The sequence below is a fragment of the Fusarium musae genome, chromosome 3 (genome assembly GCF_019915245.1).
Source record: "Fusarium musae strain F31 chromosome 3, whole genome shotgun sequence".
In the NCBI taxonomy this organism is placed as follows: Eukaryota; Fungi; Ascomycota; class Sordariomycetes; order Hypocreales; family Nectriaceae; genus Fusarium; species Fusarium musae.
The window spans coordinates 4,609,142-4,635,437 of record NC_058389.1 but is presented as its reverse complement, the minus strand read 5'-3'; the positions used below and the strand labels follow the sequence as shown (position 1 = coordinate 4,635,437).

General features: G+C 48.8%; 13 protein-coding genes across 13 annotated transcripts; 3 read left to right on the top strand and 10 right to left on the bottom strand.

Moving 5' to 3' along the window:
* Nucleotides 1-642: 642 nt before the first annotated feature.
* On the top strand, nucleotides 643-1,933 carry J7337_004862 (uncharacterized protein; the record flags this gene model as incomplete). Its single annotated transcript, XM_044822550.1, has 3 exons — nucleotides 643-1,182; nucleotides 1,257-1,397; nucleotides 1,526-1,933. 3 exons carry the CDS (start codon nucleotides 643-645, stop codon nucleotides 1,931-1,933), a joined length of 1,089 nt encoding a protein of 362 aa, XP_044683883.1.
* A 317-nt stretch (nucleotides 1,934-2,250) lies between these two features.
* J7337_004861 (uncharacterized protein) lies at nucleotides 2,251-3,597 on the bottom strand (the record flags this gene model as incomplete). Its single annotated transcript, XM_044822549.1, is given in 2 exon segments — nucleotides 2,251-3,046; nucleotides 3,065-3,597. 2 exon segments carry the CDS (start codon nucleotides 3,595-3,597, stop codon nucleotides 2,251-2,253), a joined length of 1,329 nt encoding a protein of 442 aa, XP_044683882.1.
* A 580-nt stretch (nucleotides 3,598-4,177) lies between these two features.
* On the bottom strand, nucleotides 4,178-5,799 carry J7337_004860 (uncharacterized protein; the record flags this gene model as incomplete). Its single annotated transcript, XM_044822548.1, has 5 exons — nucleotides 4,178-4,363; nucleotides 4,414-4,744; nucleotides 4,797-4,858; nucleotides 4,903-5,448; nucleotides 5,497-5,799. 5 exons carry the CDS (start codon nucleotides 5,797-5,799, stop codon nucleotides 4,178-4,180), a joined length of 1,428 nt encoding a protein of 475 aa, XP_044683881.1.
* A 2,164-nt stretch (nucleotides 5,800-7,963) lies between these two features.
* Nucleotides 7,964-9,396, top strand: J7337_004859 (uncharacterized protein; the record flags this gene model as incomplete). The annotated part of the gene is made up of 5 exons (XM_044822547.1): nucleotides 7,964-8,108; nucleotides 8,160-8,401; nucleotides 8,448-8,641; nucleotides 8,688-9,155; nucleotides 9,204-9,396. The coding sequence occupies 5 exons, from the start codon at nucleotides 7,964-7,966 to the stop codon at nucleotides 9,394-9,396; spliced, it is 1,242 nt and encodes a 413-aa protein (XP_044683880.1).
* Nucleotides 9,397-9,559: 163 nt separating this feature from the next.
* J7337_004858 (uncharacterized protein) lies at nucleotides 9,560-10,394 on the bottom strand (the record flags this gene model as incomplete). Its single annotated transcript, XM_044822546.1, has 2 exons — nucleotides 9,560-9,930; nucleotides 9,977-10,394. 2 exons carry the CDS (start codon nucleotides 10,392-10,394, stop codon nucleotides 9,560-9,562), a joined length of 789 nt encoding a protein of 262 aa, XP_044683879.1.
* An 11-nt stretch (nucleotides 10,395-10,405) lies between these two features.
* J7337_004857 (uncharacterized protein) lies at nucleotides 10,406-10,750 on the bottom strand (the record flags this gene model as incomplete). Its single annotated transcript, XM_044822545.1, has 2 exons — nucleotides 10,406-10,422; nucleotides 10,456-10,750. The coding sequence occupies 2 exons, from the start codon at nucleotides 10,748-10,750 to the stop codon at nucleotides 10,406-10,408; spliced, it is 312 nt and encodes a 103-aa protein (XP_044683878.1).
* Nucleotides 10,751-11,420: 670 nt separating this feature from the next.
* Nucleotides 11,421-12,144, bottom strand: J7337_004856 (uncharacterized protein; the record flags this gene model as incomplete). The annotated part of the gene is made up of 2 exons (XM_044822544.1): nucleotides 11,421-11,426; nucleotides 11,713-12,144. 2 exons carry the CDS (start codon nucleotides 12,142-12,144, stop codon nucleotides 11,421-11,423), a joined length of 438 nt encoding a protein of 145 aa, XP_044683877.1.
* A 1,014-nt stretch (nucleotides 12,145-13,158) lies between these two features.
* Nucleotides 13,159-14,572, bottom strand: J7337_004855 (uncharacterized protein; the record flags this gene model as incomplete). Its single annotated transcript, XM_044822543.1, has 2 exons — nucleotides 13,159-14,115; nucleotides 14,321-14,572. 2 exons carry the CDS (start codon nucleotides 14,570-14,572, stop codon nucleotides 13,159-13,161), a joined length of 1,209 nt encoding a protein of 402 aa, XP_044683876.1.
* A 282-nt stretch (nucleotides 14,573-14,854) lies between these two features.
* On the bottom strand, nucleotides 14,855-16,032 carry J7337_004854 (uncharacterized protein; the record flags this gene model as incomplete). Its single annotated transcript, XM_044822542.1, is given in 2 exon segments — nucleotides 14,855-14,922; nucleotides 14,937-16,032. The coding sequence occupies 2 exon segments, from the start codon at nucleotides 16,030-16,032 to the stop codon at nucleotides 14,855-14,857; spliced, it is 1,164 nt and encodes a 387-aa protein (XP_044683875.1).
* A 1,333-nt stretch (nucleotides 16,033-17,365) lies between these two features.
* On the bottom strand, nucleotides 17,366-18,611 carry ERG6_2 (Delta(24)-sterol C-methyltransferase; the record flags this gene model as incomplete). The annotated part of the gene is made up of 3 exons (XM_044822541.1): nucleotides 17,366-17,950; nucleotides 18,000-18,321; nucleotides 18,373-18,611. 3 exons carry the CDS (start codon nucleotides 18,609-18,611, stop codon nucleotides 17,366-17,368), a joined length of 1,146 nt encoding a protein of 381 aa, XP_044683874.1.
* A 1,718-nt stretch (nucleotides 18,612-20,329) lies between these two features.
* On the top strand, nucleotides 20,330-21,266 carry J7337_004852 (uncharacterized protein; the record flags this gene model as incomplete). The annotated part of the gene is made up of 2 exons (XM_044822540.1): nucleotides 20,330-20,547; nucleotides 20,570-21,266. 2 exons carry the CDS (start codon nucleotides 20,330-20,332, stop codon nucleotides 21,264-21,266), a joined length of 915 nt encoding a protein of 304 aa, XP_044683873.1.
* A 505-nt stretch (nucleotides 21,267-21,771) lies between these two features.
* On the bottom strand, nucleotides 21,772-22,801 carry J7337_004851 (uncharacterized protein; the record flags this gene model as incomplete). Its single annotated transcript, XM_044822539.1, has 2 exons — nucleotides 21,772-22,680; nucleotides 22,727-22,801. The coding sequence occupies 2 exons, from the start codon at nucleotides 22,799-22,801 to the stop codon at nucleotides 21,772-21,774; spliced, it is 984 nt and encodes a 327-aa protein (XP_044683872.1).
* Nucleotides 22,802-24,009: 1,208 nt separating this feature from the next.
* Nucleotides 24,010-25,378, bottom strand: J7337_004850 (uncharacterized protein; the record flags this gene model as incomplete). The annotated part of the gene is made up of 4 exons (XM_044822538.1): nucleotides 24,010-24,018; nucleotides 24,065-24,890; nucleotides 24,941-25,189; nucleotides 25,239-25,378. The coding sequence occupies 4 exons, from the start codon at nucleotides 25,376-25,378 to the stop codon at nucleotides 24,010-24,012; spliced, it is 1,224 nt and encodes a 407-aa protein (XP_044683871.1).
* Between the last annotated feature and the right edge of the window lie 918 nt (nucleotides 25,379-26,296).

The following is a 26,296-nucleotide window of genomic DNA, read 5'->3' as shown; positions in this document are numbered from 1 at the left end:
CCATTGTAAGAGTCATGCCGTGCTTCTCTGATTGGAGGCCAAGCAAAGAGGCTGCCTTGTTACGACATGATGATATGATACTGTTGGCTCTACTCCCAAGGCGGCATACCTCCGATGCTGTTGGTTTTAAGCTTACAGGATAAAAAATCCTCCAGTGTAACCTCACGGACCGGAAATAAACTGCCGACATTGTATATGAAACGCCTGGGTCCGTGATGCGGCCCGGCTCTATCCTTGCAGCCACCAATCACAGCACCACTTGAAGCGCCGCTGAAGATCTCAAGATCACAACCAACAACACGCCCACTCTATCTTTGACCCTTCCTTGTAGTGGTAGAAAAAGCCTCATGACTTGGTTTTGGCAAGGTACAACCAACAATGTAAGGCGCAGTAGGATCAATGAAACAACGCAACCAACCGCCCCCATCTGTTACGGTAATTATGCCAATTCGGCCCTGGCACCAAGAATCCGTCTGGACTCGAGGCTGTCTTGTAAGGTGGTTTGGTTGCTCAAGTTGATATCTAGTGTTGATCTTCGTAATAGACTATAACTATGTATTCATTGCCAGTCCAGACAAATGACGGAATTATCCTATGTCATCTTCATTATAATTTCACTGAAAGCTCATGAAACTATCCACGATGCATACCAAACGCAGTGCCTTATGGAGGCTAACCTTGAGTTCAATCTCCCTCCTTATTTTCTCCCTGTTTCTCCTCCGTTTCTCGTTTATCCCATCCTTCCGATTATCCTCTTCAGATCCTGGTGCAGTTGCCCTGGATAATGACTTTTACTACTCCCCTTCTCTTGCTCACGTCTCCAAACGGGAAGACAACCCACCCGCGGATCCGTATGAGAAAGCTCTCAGAAAGGGCGAAGCACTCTACTGTGATATGAAGGCGACTCAAGCAGCACTTGAGACCAAGAACGGAAAGTCTGCAGAGTCGCCTTCATATCTCCAGAAACATGGCTTAGAGGACTATGAAGGCTGGAATAAACTTGCAAACCAAAATCCAACATTTGGAGATCGTTTGAACGAGGCGTTGAAGGGTATCGGAGCCCCTACCAGCTTGTACCACTATAACTGGGTGAATTTTGGAGGGGGTGATTGGTACTCTGATCCCGCCGGATTTCTCGATGGTTCTCTAGACCTAAACGAAGCTGAAGTGAAAGCAATCGAGGTAGGTCAAGTGTGCAACTTGATGCAGAAGAACCTTGTCAATCTCAAGAGGGAATGGATGCTGACGCGTAACAGCCTACCGGGGCAAACTTTGCGAGTTCCTTTTCTCTGAACCCTGGCGTCATCATTGCCGACCATAACGTCGGGGTGAAATATGCCGCGGAACAATCACCCCCAATAGATAAGGAGAAAACAGCTCTCACCCATATACAACAGGTAAGAATTGGGTCCTTGTGCTTTGTGGTTGTTAACCTCTGATACCAGTGGAGCGATGCTGTTTGGATGCAGTGGGTAAGAAATGCAAAAGCCAATATAGTCAGATGTTATTCTAACTTGGGCGATAGGACAGAGTCTGCTCTGAATCGGGCGGGGATGTCCAAGATCTTAAATACATCATCCGCGCCCAGATTGTGAACCGCGCCACACTCAAGATCGTATTCCAGGCCATTCTCAACAAATATGAGCGAGACCACAAGAAGAAGTCCCTGGGACCATGGAAGAAAAGAATAGTCATCACCCATCAAAAGGATCCCAAGGAGCTTTACGCCATCCTGGGTAGCCCCAATGGATCAGGAGCAGCTTTCATGTTGATCAATCACAAGAATCGACTTGGAGGGGCAAGAGTTATTAACAAAGTCGAGGTATTTGTTCCTGAGGGTAATTTTGAGGTTACTGGTGCTGAGGTCGGCCGTGAACAAGAGGAATGGCATGTCATGCTTTTGTTTCATATCGTTGACGCTTCTCGAGCTTGATGGACACATCTCCATGAGGAACTGTAAGCCAAGAGGGATAATATTTAGGATATTCTGTCGTCTGCTGAAGTACCCTGCTCATAGTTTAGAATAGAATCTTAGGACAGGTCAGTTTACTCAGTATATAGCATATCGTGTTCCGGGTCCAAGAACAGAATAGGATAAAGCTTTTTTTTTTTTACGTCCTTGGCACGCCCGGCTTTCCAAGATTTATAATTCCTAGTAGTATTGAACAAGTATCTGAACCATACAAGTTCCCGAATCGTTTTATCTATGTTCACAGCTTGATATTGAATACCCAACACTTCTCTCTCTCCTCACGGCGCCTGTCGCTCTTCAGACACACGTTTCTTCCTTGCCCGAAGATTGGACTTGACACTTGCAACCTCATCAGAAGGAAGAATACTCTCCCAAGCGAAGAAATAAAAGGCATCATGGGGCAAGCGTCGTTGGCCTTCGAGTATTGAGGAGTGTAGGCCCAAATGATACATCCTCCACGCATCCCAGATTGCGAGACCGAACGGGCGGAACGAGTCGAACTTTATACCCTCCAGGGGAGATGCGCTGATAGGGTGAGAGGGGGGGTTGGCCAAGCATTCAAAGATTGACATTCCAGGGGCGTCTCCATCCAGTGCCACCGGGGTCCGGCCCCAAAGCCGATCTTCAGTAAACTTGCTCCGCTTGATAGGGCGGCCATCCTCCCGGTATCCCGCGATTTCCATGTATCGCTCACCTCGAATGGGCAAAGCTGTAGTCCATCTCTCACAACGAGGAGGACGGGGTAGTCGGTAGAATAAATCTTGCTTCGCCTCCCCAAGGGTTGCCAGATATCCCATGACAGACCTGACTTCTTCGGGAGACAGAGGGTATGGGCTTCCAAGGTTATGGCGGTCATCGCCGGGATTCATTTCTTTCAGACCCTCGATATCCTGAGCTGGCCACTCTAGACTGCCCATCTGGCGACGCATTTCACCCACGAGCTGAATGTACCATAGAGCTCGCACGACTCGCATCTCTTCTACCCACGTGGGCTGACCTACATCAACCACACTCACCGGTTCCCCGGCAAAGACCTGATCCCAGGCTTCGATGTATTGACCATTTGGCCCTCGTCTATGATGACGATCGTACCGGTCTTCAGGATTGCCAAGGTGCAAAGGTCTGAAGCCAGGATCTCTCACCCGATCAAGGAACGAGGTCAAGCATGCTTGCGAAAGGGCAGATATCTGATGAGCGGTTGCGACAACCGATCGAAGAACCTCGACAGAGGGCATGGCAGTCGACAAGCATCCAGGGCTCAGCTTTTCATCTGGGGACGGTCTAGGAGGGGCTTCCATGTCGCTGCCCTTCCACTTGCGCCCGACTTTGCGTAAGAACCGGCCCTGGAATTCATTCAGGCTCTCAAAAGGAACTGCTCGAGTGCGCACGAGTATGGCAGCGCGTATGAGCTCTGCAATCTCGGGTGGTATTACTGCATTGGGACCTGAGAGGATGCATTCGACGATGGTGATGGCATGGTCGCTGAAGAGACGCCAGACGTGAGGGGATGCCGTGATCAGGTCCCAGAGAATGTCGAGCCCTGGAAGGCGTGTTACGATGGGAATTAAAATCTCTGGAGGCAGTGTCTCTAGAGATGCTGCTTGTCGAGGACTTGAAGTAGACATATTGTTGTAAGATGATTGTCAAATTGGCTACTCAGAAAAGAGACAAGAAATGGTTGAATGAGTGACGAGCCTAGCAGGGAGGTGAGCGCTTAAGACAAACAGCACGTCACGCATTGGATCCTTCGTGAAACATCCACTGACGGCCAAAATTCTTATCCCTGCAACTTGTTGGCTGCACTTACTCAAAAGCCCTGGCGGGGGGCTGAGGTGTGCTGATCATGGCCTATTCTTGCGGCCGTCCACGCCTATTCATGGCTGTAAATGGTCAACGTCTCCACTGCCTTACAGTGGAGGTGTAGGGGGGAATAGTGGCCCAAGGCATGCCCGCATTCGATCCAGGGTCTACAGAGTAAAGGTCAGGGCGGTCCAACGGATGAGTAAATTAAGTACCAAATCAGAGACTCAATTGTGAAGTGTATGTAAGTACGTAGGGAAGCGCCACAGTATATCCCTGAATGAAGGCCTCATAGAGGTACGAAAGCGACAAACATCCAGTCCATCATCCAACCGAAATTCATCAAGCTCAATAGACCATACCACTCTGAATAACCACTCGACAGCCACAAGGTCATAGCTCTCCCTAGTAATAGATAGGGTTCTCGGGATCAGTCAGGTCAAAAATGACAACACTATGCGGTCGCGCACCCCCACGAGTCTTGGTAAAGATCTTCTCAAAGTCAATGGTGCGGTTGAAGCTAAGCGATCCATCATCGTTGATGTCAATCCAGTGACCCTTGTAATCACCAGGAGTGTTGACGATAGAAATCTACAAACATTAGCACAGACCCATCAAAGAACACAGAAATGCCGACTTACATCTCCAGCTTGAACAAAGTAGCCAGTGACCAGGAGGTTCTTCTTGTCAGGAGAGATCTTGACGTAGTGAGGTCCAATGATGGGCTGCTCCTCATCGGGATCATCAAGACGCTTGACGTTGTCGAGGTCAGAGATGTCGAGAGCTGCGATGTGGTTGCCGAGCGTGATGGTGAAGTAGGCGAATTTTCCGTCGTCGGTGATGTCGGAGTAGATGGCGAGGGAGTCCTTGGCTTTGTCGCCGAGATCGTAGAGGAGCTCGGCGACACCTTGGTTGCCCTTGGAGTCTTTGCGGAAGGGGTAGATGATCCAGACTTGGCCGGGTCCGACAGCACTAGGAACACTGAGTTAGTATTTGGTGAAGAGTGTTGAGTGTTGAGACTTACGTAGCGAGAGCTGCACTCTCCTTGTTACCGGGGATGAACTTGACATCTTGAATACCTTGGCCCTGTGACTGTTAGCTATATTCTCATCTTGCCTCGGGTAACTCACGTTAGGAATAGTAATAGTAGAGATGATCTTGCGAGACTTGAGATCCCAAAGGCGAAGAGTATCAGCCTTCTTGATACCAAGAGTAGGCTTCAGAATCGTTATCGGAACAACAAAGTCAGAAGTAAGAATAATGTTCTTGTCAAAGTCCACACTCAATCCATGAGGAGAGAACTGCTCCCCAAGAATATTGAGTGTACCCTCAACGTCCTCAGGCCACTCGTGGATGATGTTACCGTTGGCATCAGTCTCGATCAAGCGACCAGGGGATGTACCGACTGCACTGCCCATGTAGGTGATGAAGAAACCACCGTCGGGCTTGGCGCGGATCTCATCAACGATGGAGCCGAGAATACCGCGGTTGCTGTGGTCGAACTTGGGATGGTATGGGTCCGACGTGTCGAAGTAGAAGGCAGTGTCTTGAGTCTTGAGAAGTGACAGAAGACCGCCTCCGACGAGAGTCTTGCCATCAAGGGAGCTGCCTAGATGGTGAGGCGAGTTACCGCTGGTGTTGACATCAGTGATGTCGATAATTTCACCAAAGGTGTCCTAGTCTGTTAGCACACTCCCTTCCTATCGTAGACTCAGCGAACTTACATCATCAAGACTAGCAGTCACCAAGAAATCAGCATGCTTGTTATCACCAGCACCAGTCCAGAAGTATCCAATCTTCTTGGGTTTGATATTGGAGACCTTGAAAGGGGGGCTATCCAACGGAGGAGTGGGAAGTTGGAGAATAGGCAGGGGAGGAGCGTTGTCAGCAAGAGGCTCAGTTACACCTGGGATCTTGGGGATCAGAGGAGGAAGACTGAGTCCTCTTTTGGCGATGTTGGCGGGCGATGCTGAGACCTGGGAGGCCAAGGCACCTAGAAGGGCCGTGATGGAGATGAGAGAGGGCATTGTAAAGGAGCTCAGTGGATGATGGGAAGTGAGCAAGTTGATGGTGTGAGATGGTGATGAGAAGGTTTGAGGGAGTTTCTTGGTGTTATATACCCAGATTCTGTCTCCTTCACAACGTTTTCTTGTTCTCTTCTATTCCTCTCACTGATCTCCTGATTCCAGCTCTCCATCTCCTTCTTCGGCGTCACTCTCGAAGATTGTATCATCAAGCCTCATAAAGACACAATCGAACCTCATGATGACTTTTCTTCTGTCATGGCTATCATAATTTCCTTCTCTGGACGATTTGCTCCTCAGTCTTGACTGCTCTTGTCTAGCTTGGTTGATGTGCTGGCAAGGAGGACATACAAACACAGAGCGGAACTGAACTACCCGGTGACTACAGGACTGATCTGCACAAATCTAGCCAGAATTCATTAATCCATACTCTCGGACTTGGGGGACTGAATTACCGACCTCCCGATCGTCCGTGGGATGGGAGTGGTGGGTTGTCGGTGATGCCCCTGATGGTTGTCAATCTGGCAGAGTAGCGTCACTCATTTACCCTGTTGGGAGCATCGCGTTCTCTCTGGGTTACCTCGAGCTGAGACATGCATGGACTAAAGCACTTTATCACGCTTTTTTTTGGGCTGTCCGCATGGCCAACTACGGTTGAGTGTTTGGCTTCGGTCGGAGAGTAGCTACTCCTAGCACTGGAGCTACGGACGGCATCGCGCACCAACGAACATCAGAGGAAGAACTTCAGTCGGTACAGATTCTGTTCTTCTTCTTACAGGCGATGTTTAGATGGGTTTGGCAATCTGTTACATCTCGTTACACCCATTGAGTTCAAGCTTACCGCGGATAAGGTTTCCGCACAGTCTTATCCCACATATCCGGGATATTTGGATCAACACCTCTAACGAATGGCATCACTATCGCGTGGTATTAACCATTCCCACTGAGACAGCCTTGCATTCACAATGTCATAGTGCGTAATTACTCCATCCGTAAGGCCACGAACATTAGCCTTGACCCATTAGCTCGGGCGCACTCAGCTACCCCTGACACGACTCCCCGGCAGTTGGAAATACCGGTGGGGGTAACAGACTAAATATCTCTTTCAGGAAATGACTTATACGTTTGTTTTCTCGCTAGGCTGGATCCGTGAGAGATCTTCAGAGTGCTTTGACAGTCCGGGAAGACGTCTTGTTAGTCTGGATTGCGAGTATGATCCTTGTAAGGCTGCGAGCATCCACGCCGAGGGGCCGCAGCGAGCCATACCGAGTTGCGAAACCCAGGTACTGCAGAATAAACATTGTGCCAAAGTATCTCGACCTTCCGTGCAACTTTAAAAAAAAATGCACTGCTGAGAATATGCGCTCCTAAAGTCGTTGGGTCTGAGATAAAGGAACATGCGGAGCGGCAATGCAACACTATGAATTACCATAAATGTATGCTTATAGCGTGGGGCCCTGGTTCGTCCAAACCCACGTTGAGCCGCACTAAACCCCGGCGGATCGATGGCGTTAAATCCACTAATTATGTCGTCAACCCCAGATCTACATTAATCCTTGCTCGCCATCGCGCTTATATCCGTCTTGGCAGGCGGAGTGTCGATCATCAGTACCGCGCTGGGTGTGTACGGTAGAGGGTTACACTGAACCAAGAAAAGGCATTGTTCCGAAGGCAACTGAAGTTTTGAATGAGAAATTACTTACAAAATTTATTCACTCATAACATTCATGACATTTAATGATCTATTGAGATGCGATATCAGAATGTATAATTACAGTCATATCAGGGCAATTATCCGATATCTTGTGTCTACGAAATGGTCGTGTTCAGGGTAAGCAAACGCCATCCACACCCAGAATTCGTACTGCAATTTCCTTGATAGCTTCATGCAGCTATGCCGATCATTGTTTCTTTCAGACAGCACGACTTGTCATAGTGTCATTTGTGTAAGTGTCCAGGGTGTGATTGCCATTCAGCTACGTCTCTCGTAATTTCCCAGCTAGTTGGATGTGTTGTATGCATGATGTCGTGATGGAGCTTGTGGTGTTGAGGGTATAAGACGTCGCCGGCGAGACAGAAGTCCTCATCCTTCCACCTTCTTCATCCATCCTCTCATCACTCCCCTTCTTCGGCTTGTTCGTTCTTGCGTACCAGTTTGATCGCTGTCATGAAGGGTGCATCACTCTTTTCTTCTGCCCTGGCTCTGTGCCTTGGGTCGAACATTGTTGCTGCTGCTCCCAAGGACACTCAACAACCCGGCTTTGACAAAGGCCAACCCTATGATGGAAAGGGAAAAGGTGCTGTTCTTCTAGGTAAGCTGCAAACACCCAATACCCTCTTACTATCATCACATACTTACACAGTGACAGGCGGTACAAACAAGGAACTTGACCTCCAAAACCCAGACAACCTGGGTCAGCAACCCACTGACAACGGCGTTGTTCCCAACCTCAAATGGAGCTTCTCCGACTCCAAGACCCGTCTATTAAAGGGCGGCTGGGTTCGTGAACAGGTCATCCAAGATCTGCCCTCCAGCCATGACATCTCTGGTGCTCAGCAGCATCTCGTCAAGGGAGCTATCCGAGAACTCCACTGGCATAAAGTCGTAAGTCAAACACTTCCGTCTCAATCACCAAATACTGACTTGACAGGCTGAATGGGGCATTGTGTACAATGGCTCCGTCCTCATCTCTGCTGTTGATGAGTTCGGGAGATATCAGGAAGAAGTCCTCAACTACGGTGACATCTGGTACTTCCCCAAGGGCGCAGCCCATACTGTCCAAGGTCTCGCCGATGAGAACGAGTACCTCCTAGTATTCGATGAAGCCGACTTTGACAAGATCGGGTAAGCACCTCTAAACTCATTCCACAACACCACTAACCCAACGCAGCACCACCTTCATGGTCGACGACTGGATCAACCACACCCCCAAATCCATCCTCGCCAAAAACTTCGGCGTCAACGCCTCAGTCTTCGAAAACGTAACAGCCCCCAACCCCTACATCCTCCCCGGCACACCAACCGCGCGCAACGTAACCGACGGGCCAGCCGGCAAACTCTCAGGAAACAGCTCCTTCGTGTATCGCACATTCCAGCACGATCCTGAAAAGATAGGCGGCACGGGCGGTAACTTCTGGAAGATCGACTCGACAAACTTCCCTGCGTCCAAGACTCTTGCTGCAACGTTTGTTACGCTTAAGCCGGGTGGGTTGAGGGAGTTGCATTGGCATCCTAATGCGGAGGAGTGGTTGTATTTCCATCAGGGTAAGGCGAGGGCGACGGTTTTTATCGGGAATGCAGCGGCGAGGACTTTTGACTTTTCGGCGGGTGACACTGCTGCGTTTCCTGATAACTCTGGGTAAGTTTTCTAGTCCGTGTGTGTAAAGATGATGCTGATATGTGATAGACACTACATTGAGAATACCTCTGAGGATGAGGATCTTATCTGGATTGAAGTCTACAAATCTGATCGTGTTGCGGATATTTCTTTGACTCAGTGGCTTGCTTTGACTCCTCCTGATGTTGTCGCTCAGACTCTCAATGTGTCGATCAGTTTTGTTGAGAGTCTGAAGAAGGAGAAGCAGGTTCTGATTGAGTAGTGGCAGCACCCCAATGGATGTGATGGTGTTACGACGAGCCGATATCATGGTTTCATTCTAATATTAGTCACTTGTTTATATAATGTATATTCTATTTCGCGCCACTCGTTTGTTGTAGTGTCCCCTTCAATATGACCTCGAAGCAAAAGCTCAAATTCGATGATCAAGATGACTCCCGCCCATTAACAGCCCTCCCACAAGGTCCATTGCTATAAGTCCACTCCACACTAGCACCATTATCAGTGCGATACGTCAACCAGTTAACCTGCGCCGAACAAGCATCATCACTAGGCGTCAAGTACAGCCAGCACGTTGCACCACCCGCACTTGAGCGACTCATCAAGCAGTTCTGCTTCTTCTGACACTCGACACAGCACGAATAAGCGCTCTTGAGGCCAGAGACAGAAATGGTTTTATATTCTTTCCAAGCGCTAAAGTCGGCAATTCTCTTGCCGCCGTTGGCCGTGCTGGCGAGATTGTTGGCGGAGCAGGCGGCGTAGGATGGATCGGCTGGGACGATGGATTCAACGGTGACTAGACTTATTAGCATGACTACTACAGAGTATGGTGGCGAATTTACCGGTCTCGGGAATTGTCTGGGTCTGAGTCCTCTGAGCAAGATTAACCCTCAACGCAGTAAAAGTCTCAGTCTCCGTCTCCGTAACCTGCGGTCCATACTCCGTTACCGTGATGACAAAGATACTCGTAGTCTTCTTCGTAACAGTCTTGGGCTTGAGGGTGATTCGCGCTCCCTTGACAGTGGTGGTTATAGTCTTGGTCGTAGTGGAGGGAATCTTCTTGGTGCAGTCGATGCGCTGGAGATATGCGGTTGTAGCTCTTGGCACGGGACCTCGGGCCTTGACTCTGGCGACGTAGCCTTGGACTTCTTTGATGGGGACGAAGCCAGATGGTGCGGCGATTGTGGCGGTGGTGTACTTGGTCGTGGTTGTTGAAGTTACCGATGTCGAAGTTCGCGCGAGCAGCATAACCCGATTCATGGTTTGTATATCTAAACAATCAGCCCCACTGAATCACTTGTTTGATCTTCCATGCACTCACCAGTCTCGGTCTCAGTAGCAGTCTCGACATCCGTATCAGCATATGTCGTAGTCACCTGAATCTCCGTCTCCGTCTCAGTGGTAGTCTTTGCCCTGGGCACCACCACAACGTTGACTTTTCGAATGACCTTCTTAATAACCGTGATCTGGTTCATCACAGTCAAAGTAGCCTTTGGGACTTTATTCGAAGCGATACTCTTCGTGCCATATTGGCTTTGGCAGATGACTTCGGTTGTCGCACCGAGGGCCTCTGTGCCAAAGGCGATGAGAAAAAGGATGGACTTGAGGGCAATCATTTTACCAGCTAAAACAGGATAACAAACACAGAAAATAAGAAACACTCATATTTAGTGAGCCCAACTTATATACACCGAAAAAACCAGATCATTTTTTCTTGATTTTAAGCTATTCCACAAAGATCCCAATATTGAATGCGCTGGCCCGAGCCCCAGGGTCATAAAATGCAAAGCCAACAGCAACATCACCAACAAACCCGTAAGCGAGGAGACTACTAGATGCATGCTCATGTCCGGACCAATAGGGACTCAATTCGTCAACCTCAACACAGCTGAAGACCCCAGACCCTGGAAAATAACCTCCGTGTGACACTAGCCTATTGAATTCTAGGCCAGACGATTTTCCTCGGGTGCGTATAACTAACGACCGGGGAAGTTATATGGTCATGCGATTTTGCTGGGGCTTCCGCGTGAGAGTGAGAAAGGTTTCGAGCCTGAGATAGGCTAGGGGAGGAAAGAAAACACAGGACCTTGATCCTAAATAACACAAAGACTTGGGTAATATAGCCTAAGCTTAGGATAACTTTTGCTGACTTTATTATAACTCCTAAAAGATATTAATAAATTTTCTCTAAATTTAACTTACCTTTTCTAAAAATTTACTACTTAATATGAAATAAGGATTAATCTTTGTCCTATAATCTAAATAAATATCTCTATCACTTCACATTTACTTCTAGACAGACACATAGCAATATGGGTGCAAATTCTCATTGATACTGCTCTTAAAATCGCTATGGCTCCTCCCACAACTCCCCAAACAAAAGAGGCAACTGTTGTACCCACGACGCAGCATTGATCTGTAACTTTTTGTGACTACCAGTGCCCTCAAAGCGAATCGAACATGACCTGGTCAGCCGCCCCATAGTGATTATATGTATGTGCCGGAGGATCCAGACCATCACCCTCATATACTTTTTCGTATCGGCCTGCTGCCTCCATAGTGTTATCTTCGAGCTTACATACCACTGTCTCTCTTCTTTGAAGACTCCGTCGGAGACAGAGCCAGATACACCCGTGTGTGTTCCGCTGAACCATAACAGTGGGAGGACCTGATCCCAATCAGGCTCCCCATCCTTGGTCGGCAGTATTCGGGTGAAGCATACTTCGCCTTCCCAGTGGGCGGAGTGGATAATATGGCCGGGCGTGGTGACGAGTAATTTGAGGCCTCCGAATGGGTAACACATGATATGATGTTGTCCGACGCTGGTAGGTGACGGCATGAAGGTAGTATCTGAAGGTTCATCTTCCTCATTGCCGGGGGATGACTCCTGGTCCTCAAAGAGTGTAAGGAAGAGCGTGTTTTTGACCAGCGACGCATCAATCGCAAGGCTCGAGGTGTCATCACCCCGCATCCACGAGAAGATCAAGTTTAGAAGATCGCTTTGGACCATGATGTCGACATTATCACATCTCCAGTTCGGATTTGAAGCCTTCATGGCCTGTAATACGACCGCAAACGGGTGAGCGGGGTGCTTTTGCAAGAATGGAACCCTTCTATACTCTCCTGGAATGTAGGGAGGCTCTTGGTAGTGGGATTCTCTGTGGATGGTGATGGGATCAAGGACGCTATCGGCCTGTGACTGTTAGTCCAGTTGCTCTCTAACATGACATTGCCCCGCCCCAGGGGAAGGCAAGAAAACTTGGCTAAAATTTGACCCTAAATGATGAAAATACTTGTGCCATTTAGTCTATGTTTAGGGAAGTCTTACCGGGTTTGGATATCGGTGCAAAAGTCTCGTTTGAAACTCTTCTTTGTCGTCGTCGGTCCAGCAGTAGACTACGCCGTGTCGGTCGAGGCGATGCCTGGGAAATTTGGCAGGGTCTGGCTTGATGCTGTCCAAGGAGACGCTGTGTAAGCGTAAGGAATTATTGATGTTATTCGATTCTGCGTTGTTGGACATTTTGGATTGTGCCTAGAAGTAAATGGTGATGATGAAGGAAGTTTGGCTTGATGCATGCGGAGAAGTAGGTGGTTTACAGAAGATCAAGAAGTGGAAAGAATAACTATCGTGCCCTTGCCTACCTATCACCCGTCCTAGTAGCCTAAGGATCTTGAGGTTATCTCTTTCCGAGCTTCGCACTTCAAGCGACTGGGGTGGTATTTGGTGCCTAAGGGGGGATATATAACTCAGGACCTTAAGCTTAAATGATAAAAAGATTTAGGTAACCTAGTATAAATTAAGGCCTAGTTCAGGATATCTTTTAAGAGGTTTATTCTCCCACCCTAAACTTTGGTCTTATATTTTCTTGCCCCCTAAGGACCATCTTCCTCTCATGATCGCCATCAACAAACGTTCTCTTTCAGCATATCTACATACACCAAGTCAAAACTCTTTAGAACAGAAACGTGCATGCAAAGTGTAAGATGCGATGGTCTTGTAAGGGAGGTAAATGCAAAGTGCAGATCACTCCATCCATGAAGGCACCTGGGTCAACCCTCTCATCTCCCCAACGGCCTCCTCCCACAACAACTTCCTAATCCGCATCCCCTCCTCCGACGGTACAAAATCACCCAAATCCGCAATCTCCTTATCCCCCAGCAACTGTCCATGCGTTTCGTCGCCCACCACAAGCGCAGCATGTAATCCGATCCACCCTGCCTTGTCAACCGATCTCGCACGCAGAGCTTTAAGCATCAGCGCTGGCAGACGGATATAAACAGGAAGAATATCTGTCAGAGACGTATCGACCATACCGGGGCAGAAGTGGTTGATTATAACTTTCTTTGGAGGGTAGCGAAAGGCGAGTTCGTGTTGGAAGAGAAGAACGAGGAGCTTTGTGTCGCCGTAGCGGGTGAGAGGGGGGATGACACCCGGTGCGTCGAAATGTTCGAATATGCCTTCATCTTTCTTGAGGGGGACTTTGTTGGCGAGGCTTGTTTGCAAATGCATGCGACTTCCTGTCCATGTAATGCGCGTAGGTGCTCCCTCAATCTCAGCGGTATGTTCAAGGATAGGCAGAAGAAGCAATGTCAAGAGAACATTAGACAAGTAATTAACCTGAAAGTTCTTTTCATGCCCCGTAGGCGCAAGCTCAAAATTTATATCACTTATTCCAGCGTTCAACATAAGTAAGTGAAGTTTCCCATGCTTACTCTTAAACATCTCAGCGAAAGCCTTCACACTGGTGTAGTCGGCAGTGTCAAGCTTCATCACTTTGACAACAGCTTTAGGGTTGATAGCCGAAAGTGCCTTTTTGACTTCTTCGCCTTTGGAGACATTTCGAACCGCAAGGATTAGGGTCGATAGATTGAGATGGAGGAGTTGGCGGGAGAGTTCGAGGCCAATGCCTGCTGTTGCGCCTGTGACGATGGCTGTTTTGTTGGTGAGGTCGATACCGGGCGGTAAAGGCTCCACTTTGGGCTGTCTAATAGGAGGCAATTTGGAACCAAAGGATGGGCTGAAGCTTAAGGGAAGTTGTTGGATTGGTAGTAGAAGGGGAAGCTCTGAGTCTTGATCATCTCCTTGGGTTAGGTGATGCTTCTTATATCAACAACTCAAACCCTCCCCGGCGATGCATCAATCCCTCTTACAAATCTATTGTTCTCTACGATTCATTATCACTGACAAATTCATTCTTAATCCCCTGGTTCTGATGTGCAAAGTCGCCGAAGAATGTTGTTGAATCCCGACTCCACCAAAGTCCACAGTGGTGAACTCCGTCCGTAGGGCTGAGAATTATCTCGCCGGCAACAACCCGAATGCCGGATTTCGCAAAACTATCCGAGAATGTTAAACTAGCGGTACAGCAAGAGTTTGGAATCGTAATGGAAGCTGCATCCTTTTTACTTGACTTCTTCATGTTTTCCATGGGAGCCATTTGAATGGAGGAGACATTGAGACTTATCACCTGTCAACCTCACACAAGCCATTGTGTCAATCGCAATTTCTCTTATTATCCAAAAGGGTATCATCAACACCCTCAGCATCAACAGACTCAAATACACAACTTTGTTCTTTCCAAAAATATTCTCTACTACTCATTGCTGACTCACTAGCAAAAGGTATCCATCCCAATCGAAACGCCTATCCCATGTATCATCACTAAAATGACCGGCTACTTTTTTCCATCCCTCAATGTCTATGCTCCTCCGACGTCTCATTATGCGACGGTAACTCCGCCGCAAAACTCTGCTGCGCCGGCGCCGGCGAGGGATATCCCGCCGAATGCTGCGAATACATACTCGCGCGATGCGAGTCAGCAGCCGAAGGACTAGACTGCGACCATCGCGGGTCATACGACCCCGTAGAATTGCGATAGTTGCTGGGTGGATGTCCAGGACTAGGCTGTTGTTGCAGGTTTGGTGATTGCTGTGGATGGTAGTAATCGCCGGGGAGTTCCATGGGGAAGCTCTGGATGTTGGTTTTTGGTGGCACGGGCGGTGCTTGTTGTTGGTATTGGGTGTGTGGGGGAGGTGTTTGGCCTGGGTGGTAGCCATATGGGCTTTGCGGATATTGGGAGTTGGTGGCGTCGGGACGGGCGTAGGGGTATGTTGGTGAAGGTTGGGGTTGGAGATGTTGTTGTTGCTGTTGAGCATATGCGTAGGGCTGAGCGTAAGAAGGACCTGGGCTCATGGGTCCAGGTCCAGGTCCAGGAGGAGCAGCAGCAGCGAACTGACCCTCTTGCATAGTCTGCTGTCTCAAAGCATGTTGTTTCGCCTGATTCGCCTCCGATCGATCATTAGGATTATAAGTCTTGAGCTTTCCATCCTCAAACATCGCCTTTAAAAGACCAGCATCAAGCAACTCCGCCTTCTTAACCATACGGTTAACCATATCAACACTAGCCTTTCTCGACTCCGCCTTGACGAAACCCATCAGGGTAATATTGCACTTGAGCTCGACATCAGTGCGAAGATAAAGCCCCTCCTTCGGCGCACCAAGCTGTTCAAGTCCAAGCTCAGGCTGCTCCGGCGGTTCAATGCCCGGCTGGTTCCCCATAATGCGGTACTTGTTCCTCATGTCGATACCGAGCGGGATATAAATATGCGACTGCATACCCCACGGCATATCGTGAAAACATCCATTGAACGTGAGCTTTCCGGAGCCTATCTTTCCCAGGCCGGGGATGTACTGGATGCGCTCTGTGATCTCGTACCAGGTGCTGTAGTACTCGTCGGCGGCAGCATGGCGAGGGGCGGGAATGGGCTTGTGCGACAGGACGAGGGGGTTGAGGGTAATGATCTCGCCGTGGGAGTGAAGAAGATCGATGGCGAGCTGTCGCGGGATGAAACCCGGGATGGGCGTGATGATGGTGAGGGTTTCCTTCTTTTTCAACATCGTGGCTTGATAGATCTCGGGTCTCGTATCGGGTTTGTTGATGTTTCAGCTGCAAGGTACGCCACGATATCGATTGAGCTCCAGATAGCTAGCCACTCAAAAGATGGCACTCTATCACCTTATCGTCCTTTTCAATCGTAAAATATCGTATCTCGGTAAATTTTCGTATATCTCGTAGCAGCTTCGTTTCGCTAACGACGCTCTTATCGCTGGAATTGTTTCGCCCGTGTTCCAGCTAAACTCGCAAAAAAAAAAAAAAACAGAGCAGAGAGGGGAGGCAAAATAGAATAAGAGGGGGGAACCACGGGGATTAAAAAAAAGGGCTTGCAGAGAAGAAGCAGGGGGCGGCCAGCCACTGATGAGTGATGCGAAGGGGTCTGGGGGTCTAAGCTATACCGCCACGACTATGATGATGACGTGAGACGGCCGCTTCCATTTGCTGGGCGTTGATGATGACTTGCTCCCAAACAAGCTGTGAGCTTCAATGCCTAGAGAACAGTGTCGTAATCAACTCCAATACCAAGCCTTGTCTTTTTTATCCCATCTTTTTAGCACTTTTAATCGCAGAATATTAAGAATAAAGCTCCCCATTCTGAAACAATCGTATTTCAGCCCTGTCCCACATCGGCCCCAGCCCCCCAGATCCCGCTCAGCTATCCCGAGATTTCAGCGCGCGTACGGGTACAGCAGTAAAAATAAAAACATCACAGCTCGGATTCCTCATCTTCCGACAAGCTGCGCCTTCGTAAATTCATACAATATTCCCTTCTCAGGGTCATTGGATGAGTGTTCCCACCCGGGAGTTGCTTTTCCCGTGGTAATTGGTCATTGACGCGCGGTCTCGGAGGCTTGGTGAGATTATCGGCAGTGGATATTTGAGCGGCCGCTGGAGGGAGATCTAAGCCTTATCGATAAGCTAGACGGCTAAGCTTTCAACACGTGGGGACTTTAATAACATGGAGACCTGGAGGTTATCATGGGCAAATATCGGGGATTACATATTTATGACTGATATTAAGTCCGCTTATGGCTTTGCAGGGTTGACAGTGGCCTGCTGTGTTTGCTCATTGCTACAGAGGTATGATGCGGCCAGCCCTATCGCTTACAGAGTGGATGCGACCCTGGGCTTATGAGCATCGAGATTCTGCAATGCATAAGGAGGCGAAAGTAATAATTGCGATTAATAATGAAACATTTTGCTTGACTGAGCAGATCAATATCGATTTCTTAATCTATTATCTCCATGGGGTATACCACCCCTTACCAATAGTCTTCCATTAAAAGCTCTCCATAACTCTCCGTTGCCCCTTTCAAACATCTTACCAATCCACCATCACTTGTCCTCCTCAGGCTTCCTCCCAACCATCAAATACATCGGCGTAAACAACTTTCTCTTCCCACCCTCAACCAACGCATCCGCAGCCTGACCAAGACTATCCGCCGTCTTCCTCGTCCCCCTCGGCGCAATCCAACACGCCTCCAACGCCCCAATTACATTATGCATCACCAGTCTCCCCCACTTATTCATCCTCAAAACCGTAAAGAAATCACCGACAGTCTGCGCATATCGCATGTTACTGTCCAAAGGCCAGTACCACGGTGCCGTTCCGTCATCTGTAGCTGCGAGATCCTCATGCTGAAGAAGGTCGAAACCAGCCGCTTTAATGGCTGATAGACCGTGGTCGATCTTGAACATCTGCGCGATGCCGTTGCCTTGCTCGATGTCTAGACGGATACGGCGCTGTTCGAGATCGTCGTTGTTGTAGGTTTCTGTCATGAGCCATTCGTAGACGCCGAAGACACCGCCGGGTTTGAGGACTCGTCGGATTTCGCTGTAGACACCTTCTAGGGAGGGTGCGTGGACGGTTGCTTCAATGGCATAGACGGCGTCGAAAGAGTTGTCCGGGAATGGTATTTTCTACCACATCGTTAGTAAGTCAACATAGATTCGGTCAAATGCAACTTACCATAAAGTCTCCTTGGACAAATCTAAGCTTATCAGAAAGACCCTCTTTCTCAGCATATATAGTTGCCCGTTGGACTTGATACTCGTTGAGATTCAATCCAGTGACATGAGCACCAGTAAACTTGACAATTTCTCGAGCAGGTCCTCCGACACCACATCCAACATCTAGGACTTTCATACCAGGCCTGATACCGATGTTATGAGCGAGGTAATGTTCGTGTCGAACAATAGCGCGGTTAAAATCCTCTCCGTAGGCAAAACGGCAGAAATGAAAAGACTGAGACCATCCGTACTCATAGAGATCAGTTGCGAGGTTATAATACCTATTTCTCAAAGTCAGTAACAGTAAAAGGCTAGAGTTGAGGGGAACTTACTGTCTTGTCAAACTGGCATAGTTATCAGTTCTCTCCTGTCGTACAGCCTCGACTTCATCCTCGGCTTTCTTGTTATCCCAGAACTGGAAGTATTCATCGACAGCTGCGGCGTGTGCTTTGTTGTCTTTGTTGATCATGGCTCGCATTCCGCCTTTGGACTCTTTTGATTTTCGGTGGAGGACATTGTCGAAGGCTGAGTTCTGGGCCTCGTCGTAAGAAATCAGTTCTGAGGATGGCATTTTGGAGTTTCGAGGGACTGAAAATCTAAAGAGGTACTTGGAAGAGTTGATGGGACTAAAGATTTGATGCACTTGGAGTGGTCTGATTTTCGTTTGAGGAGAATTGTTCTTGTTTAAATAGAAATTGGAAAACCACAAGTCTGTATGCAAAGGAGGCTGGTCCTTTGATATTTCGGATTCCTTCCCAACTCCATACACTTCATACTCTCCAACTATTGATTCCTACAACTATGATATAATCCATTTCCGAAAACGAACAAGAGCTGTATATACCGCTGTTGTGATCCTTCAGTTGACGCTGTGAAACAGAGTACGAATACGAACTCCACATCCGAATGCGAGAACTATCAACTGCTACTCACCGTTACGCGTTCCAGTTTATTACGGGGGAATAATCGCTCAAGATAACGATCTGATCTGATCTAGATAGATGGAAACTTATCTGCACCAATCGGATTGTTGTGATTTGCCTTGTTCGAGCCATTGAGTTGCGGGTGTCCCTGCAGGTCGCTAACGCTGTTGGCTATTTGAAGTATCGGCTATTGTGTCAGATTCTGTTTAAAGATTTCAGATTTTCCTACGTTTTTCGGAGCTCTCTCATATGTTCTAAATACTGGTGTTTCGTATTCGTGCCTGCACGCACTGGATCCGAAATTCCAATATCGAGAAGAACTCTAAGATATCACCGATCCGCGGTTTCAGCCTTTTACGAGTAATCAGAGCGGTGTTGACTTCTTAATAATTCTTTGGCTATTGCGCTTCTTTTTGGGAATGTGTAGAGGATATGGTGTCAATCTTGACTTACCTGCAGTGCGTTCCGTTACGAGATTGATAAACAAGCAACTCGCACTATACACAGCGGCTTCAAAACATAATGGTACTTCATTCTCCCAATACGTCAGTTCTTTAATCACTTATAAGCTGTATCAATCTTGCTACTACTTCTCTTTTCCTACTCGACTTCGAGCAAAAGCACCCCAGCTTTGGAGCGGGCCACGCGTGTAACTCCCTTCGAGTCCGGCTTCGGTATCTTGCTCTCACAAAGACACTTCCGTGGTATCTTATACGACCCCTATATCATCGGTCATGGGCAGGTCCTAGAGCAAACGTGATGGATCTGATGTTGGATGATGGAGGTTTAGCAGGGACTGGCGGGTGCCGTTCTGTTTGCGCGGGCGATAGAAAAGCAGACATTCTTTATGCTCCTAGAATGATTTTCGGCGAAGTTGAAGAGGGTGAAGCGTTAGGAGCTTAGTTGAATGAAAGAGTAAGTACTTTATAGTAAAGTGTCAAACTTGACTTGAATTTGCTTCCGCAATTGCACAAGGACATGACCAGAAACCGCCATAATAATAGCACACTTTACTTACCTACTACCCTGTTACACGATTACTTTCATACCCTGGCATAAAATTCTCTCATTATTCTCGCTGCGCGTTCCTTTTTCTCACCCCTTGGCACAAATCTGGGAATAGTTTCACTTTAAATGGCTGCCTACATACCCTGGAGAAGTGGCTGACAATAGCCAGTGGATACTCATTTGCGAAAACGACAACACAGTGCAGCAGGCTACAGCATTTCTCGTGAATTGAGCCCAATTCAGTCTAATCGCATGCAGTGTCTAGAATTGGGGTTGGTTTGCGACGTGGTATAAAACAGGCGACATTCCCAACTTCACCGCTCCAATTCACTATCAACTTCTCTTCTCAACAACGACAATGTCCTTCAATATGAACTCTGTGCCCGACTTTGATGACCTCCCTCCGGTTGAAGGCATGCCAAAGGGCTGTGCCTGGGGTGTTTTTGACCGTGAAGGGAAGAAGGATCAGGTTGGAACGCTGAACTTCCCGACTCCAGAAGTTGTTCGGAATGCAGCTCTCGAGGTCAAAGATGGAGTCTCTATATCTCTCAAGCACGTCTCTCGAAAACACTCACTGTTAGATATTGACGTTTGATAGCTGGCCGCTCAATGCCATGAACAAGCTCAACATCCCAGGACGACTCGCCGCCCAGCACAAGATCCTCTACATACCCGAGAGTATGGCCGCGCTTCCTTTCGAACAGGGCAAGTCATGGGATGATGAATTATCATTCAACACGCAGTGTAGCAGCCAATGGGATAGTCTGTGCCATTTCCAGCACCAAAATTCAGGTCTAGCATACAATGGCTCGAATCCCGATAAAGAAGCCTTGTCAATCGACTCAACCGAGTCTAACAAAATGCCAACCCTGGACCATTGGCACTCCCGAGGCTGCATCGCTGGTCGTGGTGTTCTAATTGACTACGCTTCTTACGCTGAAGAAAAGGGCATTGAGTTCCATGCCTTTGATGGGAATCGCATCACGGTTGAAGATCTTGAGGCTTGTGCTGCCCACCAGAACGTTGAGTTCCAACCCGGCGACATTCTCATCGTCAGAACAGGCGCAACCGAAGTAGTCGATAACATGAACCCAGCTGATCTGGGTAAGATGGCCGCTGCCAAACTAACAGGTCTTCACGGCTGTGAAGAAACAGCTCGATGGCTGTGGAACAAGCGCTTTGCAGCTGCAGCGTCAGACTCGAATAGTTTTGAAGCGTTTCCCCCACTGAAACCTGATGGTTCTATCGGTGGAATGAAAGATCTCGGTGAGTTGTTCTTGTTTGGGAGATTGTGAATGTTTGTTAACTGCTGCAGTGCTTCATATGTATTGTTTGAACATGTTTGGTATGTCGATCGGCGAGTTGTGGGATCTGAAAGAGTTGGCGAGGTATTGTAAGGAGAAAAAGAGGTACTCGTTCATGATTACTTCGACTCCTTTGAATCAACCTGGACTGATTGGATCGCCTCCGAATGCATTGGCTATCTTCTAGAAGGTGCTGGTTATGGGATGCCTTGGGATGTTGGAGGATGCGAAGGCACAAAACGCCCATTCCTTGAACAAGACAGCAAGTCTGACACTATAGAAATTGAACAAATTCAATACGGATGGTGATAATGGATAGAATCAATTATCATAGATCACTGGTACCTTTGCGAGGTAGCCAATTGCTCAAAAGTACCGGCCTCGATGGCTCTTCTGTCACCCCAATCTCTTCACAGGTCTCTTACAGGTGCTGGCTTCTTTATCGCAAAACTTTGTGAATACTTTATTCTTTACTTACATGCCAATTCCATAGTCTCTATCTTCGTCCAAGTCCAAACATCCTCACGCTGTTCCTCCACGCCGCTTCCGCAACCTCATCAACACCAACACCCTTCAAACCCGCTACAACCAGCGCCACACGCTCCATATAACAACTCTCATTCCTCTCTTTAACCAAGCACTTAGCATCCCACTTATCCCTCTTCTTCGACGCCGGCAACGGTCTCGCATTCTCGCAGTAACGTTTCACCACATCACCTTTCAGCTCTCCCCACGGCGCATCCGTCTCCAGCTGCAGCGCGTCGAGCGGTATCTTGGATACCATCTCCAAACTCTCTGTGCTCTGGAAGCTAAACCCATTGACGCTGATGCCCAGACCTAAAGATACAAGCTTCTCCATCTGGCTTGTGCTGCCGACGAAGCTGTGCACTAACCCCCGGTGGGGGAGTTTCTCCATATATGGTGTAATCATCTCGATGAAATCGTCAAAGGCATTGCGGCAGTGTAAAAACAGTGGGAGATCCCAGCTATTCTTGACAAACAAGTCCAATTGCGCTTTGAACGCTTTCTTCTGAACATCCTTCGAAGCGTGTTGCTCTCTATCATAGTCAAGACCGAGCTCTCCAAAGGCAGCGATATGTGGCGTGTCCTGTGCAAGTGCACTGTTGACTTTCTGTTCCAGTTCATCAAGGTATGACTTTCCACCGGCGTCAAGCTCAGAAGCATGATATGGATGTACGCCGATTGTATAGTAACACTGCGAGGGGCGGAGCTTGACGATACTTTCGTTGTGGGACACGTCGGCGAGTGACATGCCCGTCAGCATAACTTTGCTGACGCCAGCATCTTTGGCACGGTCTAGGGTGTTGATAAAGTCCGGTTCGTGGTATTGCTTATCTTCGCGGTATATGCCTTTAAACTCTTTCGCGGTAGCTGTAACAGCGACCTGAATTGTCAGACATGTATAGCTTCCTTCAGGGTATCGGACTTACATCTGCGTAGCGAATCTCAGAGGATGGAGCTGCCGGAGCTTCTGCGGGGAAAGCACTCAGATCAATAGAAGACATGGTTGTTATGATGATATCGTCAATGTTTAATGAGATTCTCAAATGAGGGGATAATCTCTAGGTAAAGTTTGAAAGAGGAGGTGCTGGGCTTAAAGTACTTGGAAATAAAGTTCCACTCAAAGGTCATGAAGATATCATGCTGCAGCTTAAACACAGCACTAGCTACGTACGAGGAGCTTCCACGGCTTCTACACCCAATGACAGCAGCTATCAGACTCGAACCCTAAATATCTTGGCTTTAAAATTACGTCAGCCTCTCCATTATGTGGAGGTCTCTAGATGCGGAGATGTGAAGCTAGTCTGCTGTGCTGTGCTGGAGCTGAGCTGTCAGAAGAGGGGATTCATACGTGTCGTGTTGACATGCCATGGTCACGCGAGTCAGTTTAATTTGCCTTCATCAGTTCAATGGTCGGTCTGTTTCAAATAATACTGACTCCCAAAACCGCGGGCCAAACTCCCCATCGCCTCATCAGAAACAACACTCGTAGCCAAGACCATTCTTTTCTTAACCGCTTTTTTTTGCACCCCAGATTCCCCCCAAGCACACCAGGTATACCGTGCTAAACCGTGAAACCTACGCGCCGAGCAAGCCTCCGATGCTTGCATGAACCACAGAGCGATGCCAAACAGAGTCGCTGTGCAGCCAGTCCTCCTATAAGAAGCCAATGAAATGCGCGAACCCAACCCCCACCAAGTAAGAAGGCCTTGGTCTGACTACGAGAAAAGATTTGGAAGGAAACAGTGGGCGTAGCTTTGCAAAGACGACGACGTGTGATCATCACGCTGAAGCGACTTGAACATATCCATGGTTAAAGACAGTGACAGACAGTCAAAAGCAAAAAGGAAAAAGCAGTGAGTGACTAAAGTAAACGCAGAGGGTACAGGCAAGTAGCTTAAATGAATTGAATTGATGACAATCCACCGGGTGACCAAAGATCTCCAACGCCAATCATGATTCAGACCCAAGGAAATGGAGTGAGCGTGGTGTCGTGTTGAAATCCTGAGCTGCCATAAAACTTAAAGTCATGATCCCAAATCGAAATCAAGGTTGGGTATCACTCGTAAACTGCCGAAAAGCAGATACAACTGTTACGCGATAGCTCATGATAAGGCAAGATAACTGAGCCCAAGGAAATATAAGTGCCGGGGATTGGTCGTATAAAAGCCCCTTCGTCAACGAGTTCGTGGTCAAATTACTGCAAATGGAGTTAGAACTCCTAAACATGTCAGTACAAAGAGGTCAATCGGATGAGTCACGCTTACCTGGGGAGGTCCGCCAGGTCCGGGGGGTCCAGGAGGGCCAGGAGGTCCTTGGGGACCGGGAGCAGGGCCGCCAAAGTGCTGAGGGCCATAGTTGCCAGGTCCGCCGTGGCTGGGCATGCCCATGTAGTGAGGGGGAGGAGGGGCGGGGCGGTAGGGAGTACCGACGCCAGAGTTGTTTTGAGAACGTCCCCAGCTGAGGCGCACGCGAGAGTTACCAATGGGGTAGCCCTGCATCTGGTTGATGGCCATCTCGGCAGCGTGGCGGTGGACGAACTGAACGAAGCCGCAGCCCTTGCCAGGAGGAATCTTGACGTAGGTGATTTCACCGAAGCCCTGGAAGAAAGATCGGAGCTCGTCCTCGGTGACGTAGCCAGAAAGGCCACCAACGAAGACGGTAGTGTTGTTGGGGTCAGTGAACTGGTTCATCTGAGTGGCAGGGTTAAAACCACCATATCCGAAGCCCTGCATACCACCTCCATTCCACATCTGCTGCTGAGGCATACCACCCATCATGGGACCGCCGTTGTGGTGTCCTTGACCACCGAAGCCGTGGTTGCCACGATTCTTGGGCGTAGCAGTAGAGATACGCATGGGTCGGTTGCCGCAGTAGACACCCTGCATCTCAACAAGAGCACGCTGCTGGTCGTTCTCGTCGGAGAAGCGAACGAAACCATAGCCACGGCTCTGGCCGGACATGGCGTCGGTCATGATCTTGGCAGACTTGCAAGAAGGGAATCGAGCCTGGAAGAGAGAAACCAGGACGTACTCGTTGACCTCGGGGCCAAGGTCGCCAACGAAAATGCTGTACTCGGGACCACGATCGTCCCTGGAGCATGTTACTAATAATTCCACCAAGCGTTTGGGGAGAGCACATACCGTCGGTCAACGAGACCACCACCAGAAGCCCAGTTGAGCTTGAAGGTGCGCTGGCTGTTAGGAACTTGCTTTCCGTTCATGCCGAGGGCGCTGGTTGCGGACTCAGGGGACTGGAATTCAACAAAGCAGTAGCCAGCGTTACCAGAGTTCTTATCACGGATGACCTTAACGTTGACAGATTCATGAGCGGCAGACATAAAGACACCCTTGATGAAGTTCTCATCCATCCAGGGCTCGAGCTCTCCCATCCTACAATAGTCAGCACTCGCTTGTACCATGACAGCTAACTACTACTTACCAGAGAGTGGTCTTGGGAGAATCAGGACCAGAGCCAGGAGGGGGGGCAGAGCTCATGTCAGGAGCGGGAGGAGTACCGTTGGAGAAAGACATTGGGCCAGCAGGAGCTGCGTTGTTGGGGGGGACACCGGCGAAATCCATAATGCGCTTTGGACCAGTTAACACCATGGGTAAATATGAATGAGTACCAGCGAAGGAAATACAACCAAGTGCAAATTTGCAAAAGAGGAGGAAGAAGGGGGAGAACGTACCAGAGTCAAGAACCAAGCACGAGCTTTATATGTTCAAGGAAAAAGCAAGATGTTGCAGGGCTTTACAGAGCAGAGCAACAATAACAGAAGACTATTCGTGAGTCAGCAAAAGTATTGAGCGAGCCCCAATGCGAAGGCACTGGGAGAGATGAAAGTTGTGCCGTGACAAAAAAGAAATGCATATAATGTGGGGGGTAAGTGAGGATGCCGCCTCGATCAGCCCGCAGCAAAAAATACAATCCACAGCGACTCAGAAGCGCCGAGCCGAACAAACAGGGACGAAAGCTCAAGGTTTGGCCAGTATTGTTCCGAATGATGATACTGCCCGCGGCTTGGGAGAGTGAATCAGAGGTCCTAGGCTCTTGAACCAGGTGGATCCTTTGGGTTCTATCTCGTGAACTCTAGCTCCGCAAACTGAACAATGGCCTGAGTGGTTCGTGGCCGAGCGGTAGGTAGGCTTCCGAGGCGCATTCAATGACCGCTTCAACGGCCTTCGTGAGGCTGATCGTCCAAAGGCGGGTCGCTTTTGGGAGGGAAATCATCGCGATAGAGCAACTTACCGTGGGTAGTAAACTCGTACACGTCGTAAAAAAGTCGTAGAAGAGCTATCAGCAAATATTAGCGACGCTGTCGCGGGGCTCGAAGGAGCGTGAAGAAGCGAAAGGTTGATGCAAGGTCAAGAAATTATTGCGATGTGGCGCGCCTGCATGTGGGAAGGTGAAGGTTAAGGGTTGTAGTTCAGGCAACAGTGGCTCGCCTGTGCGGCTCCTGCCTTCTTATAATCAAACAAGCACCAACAAGCTCCTCT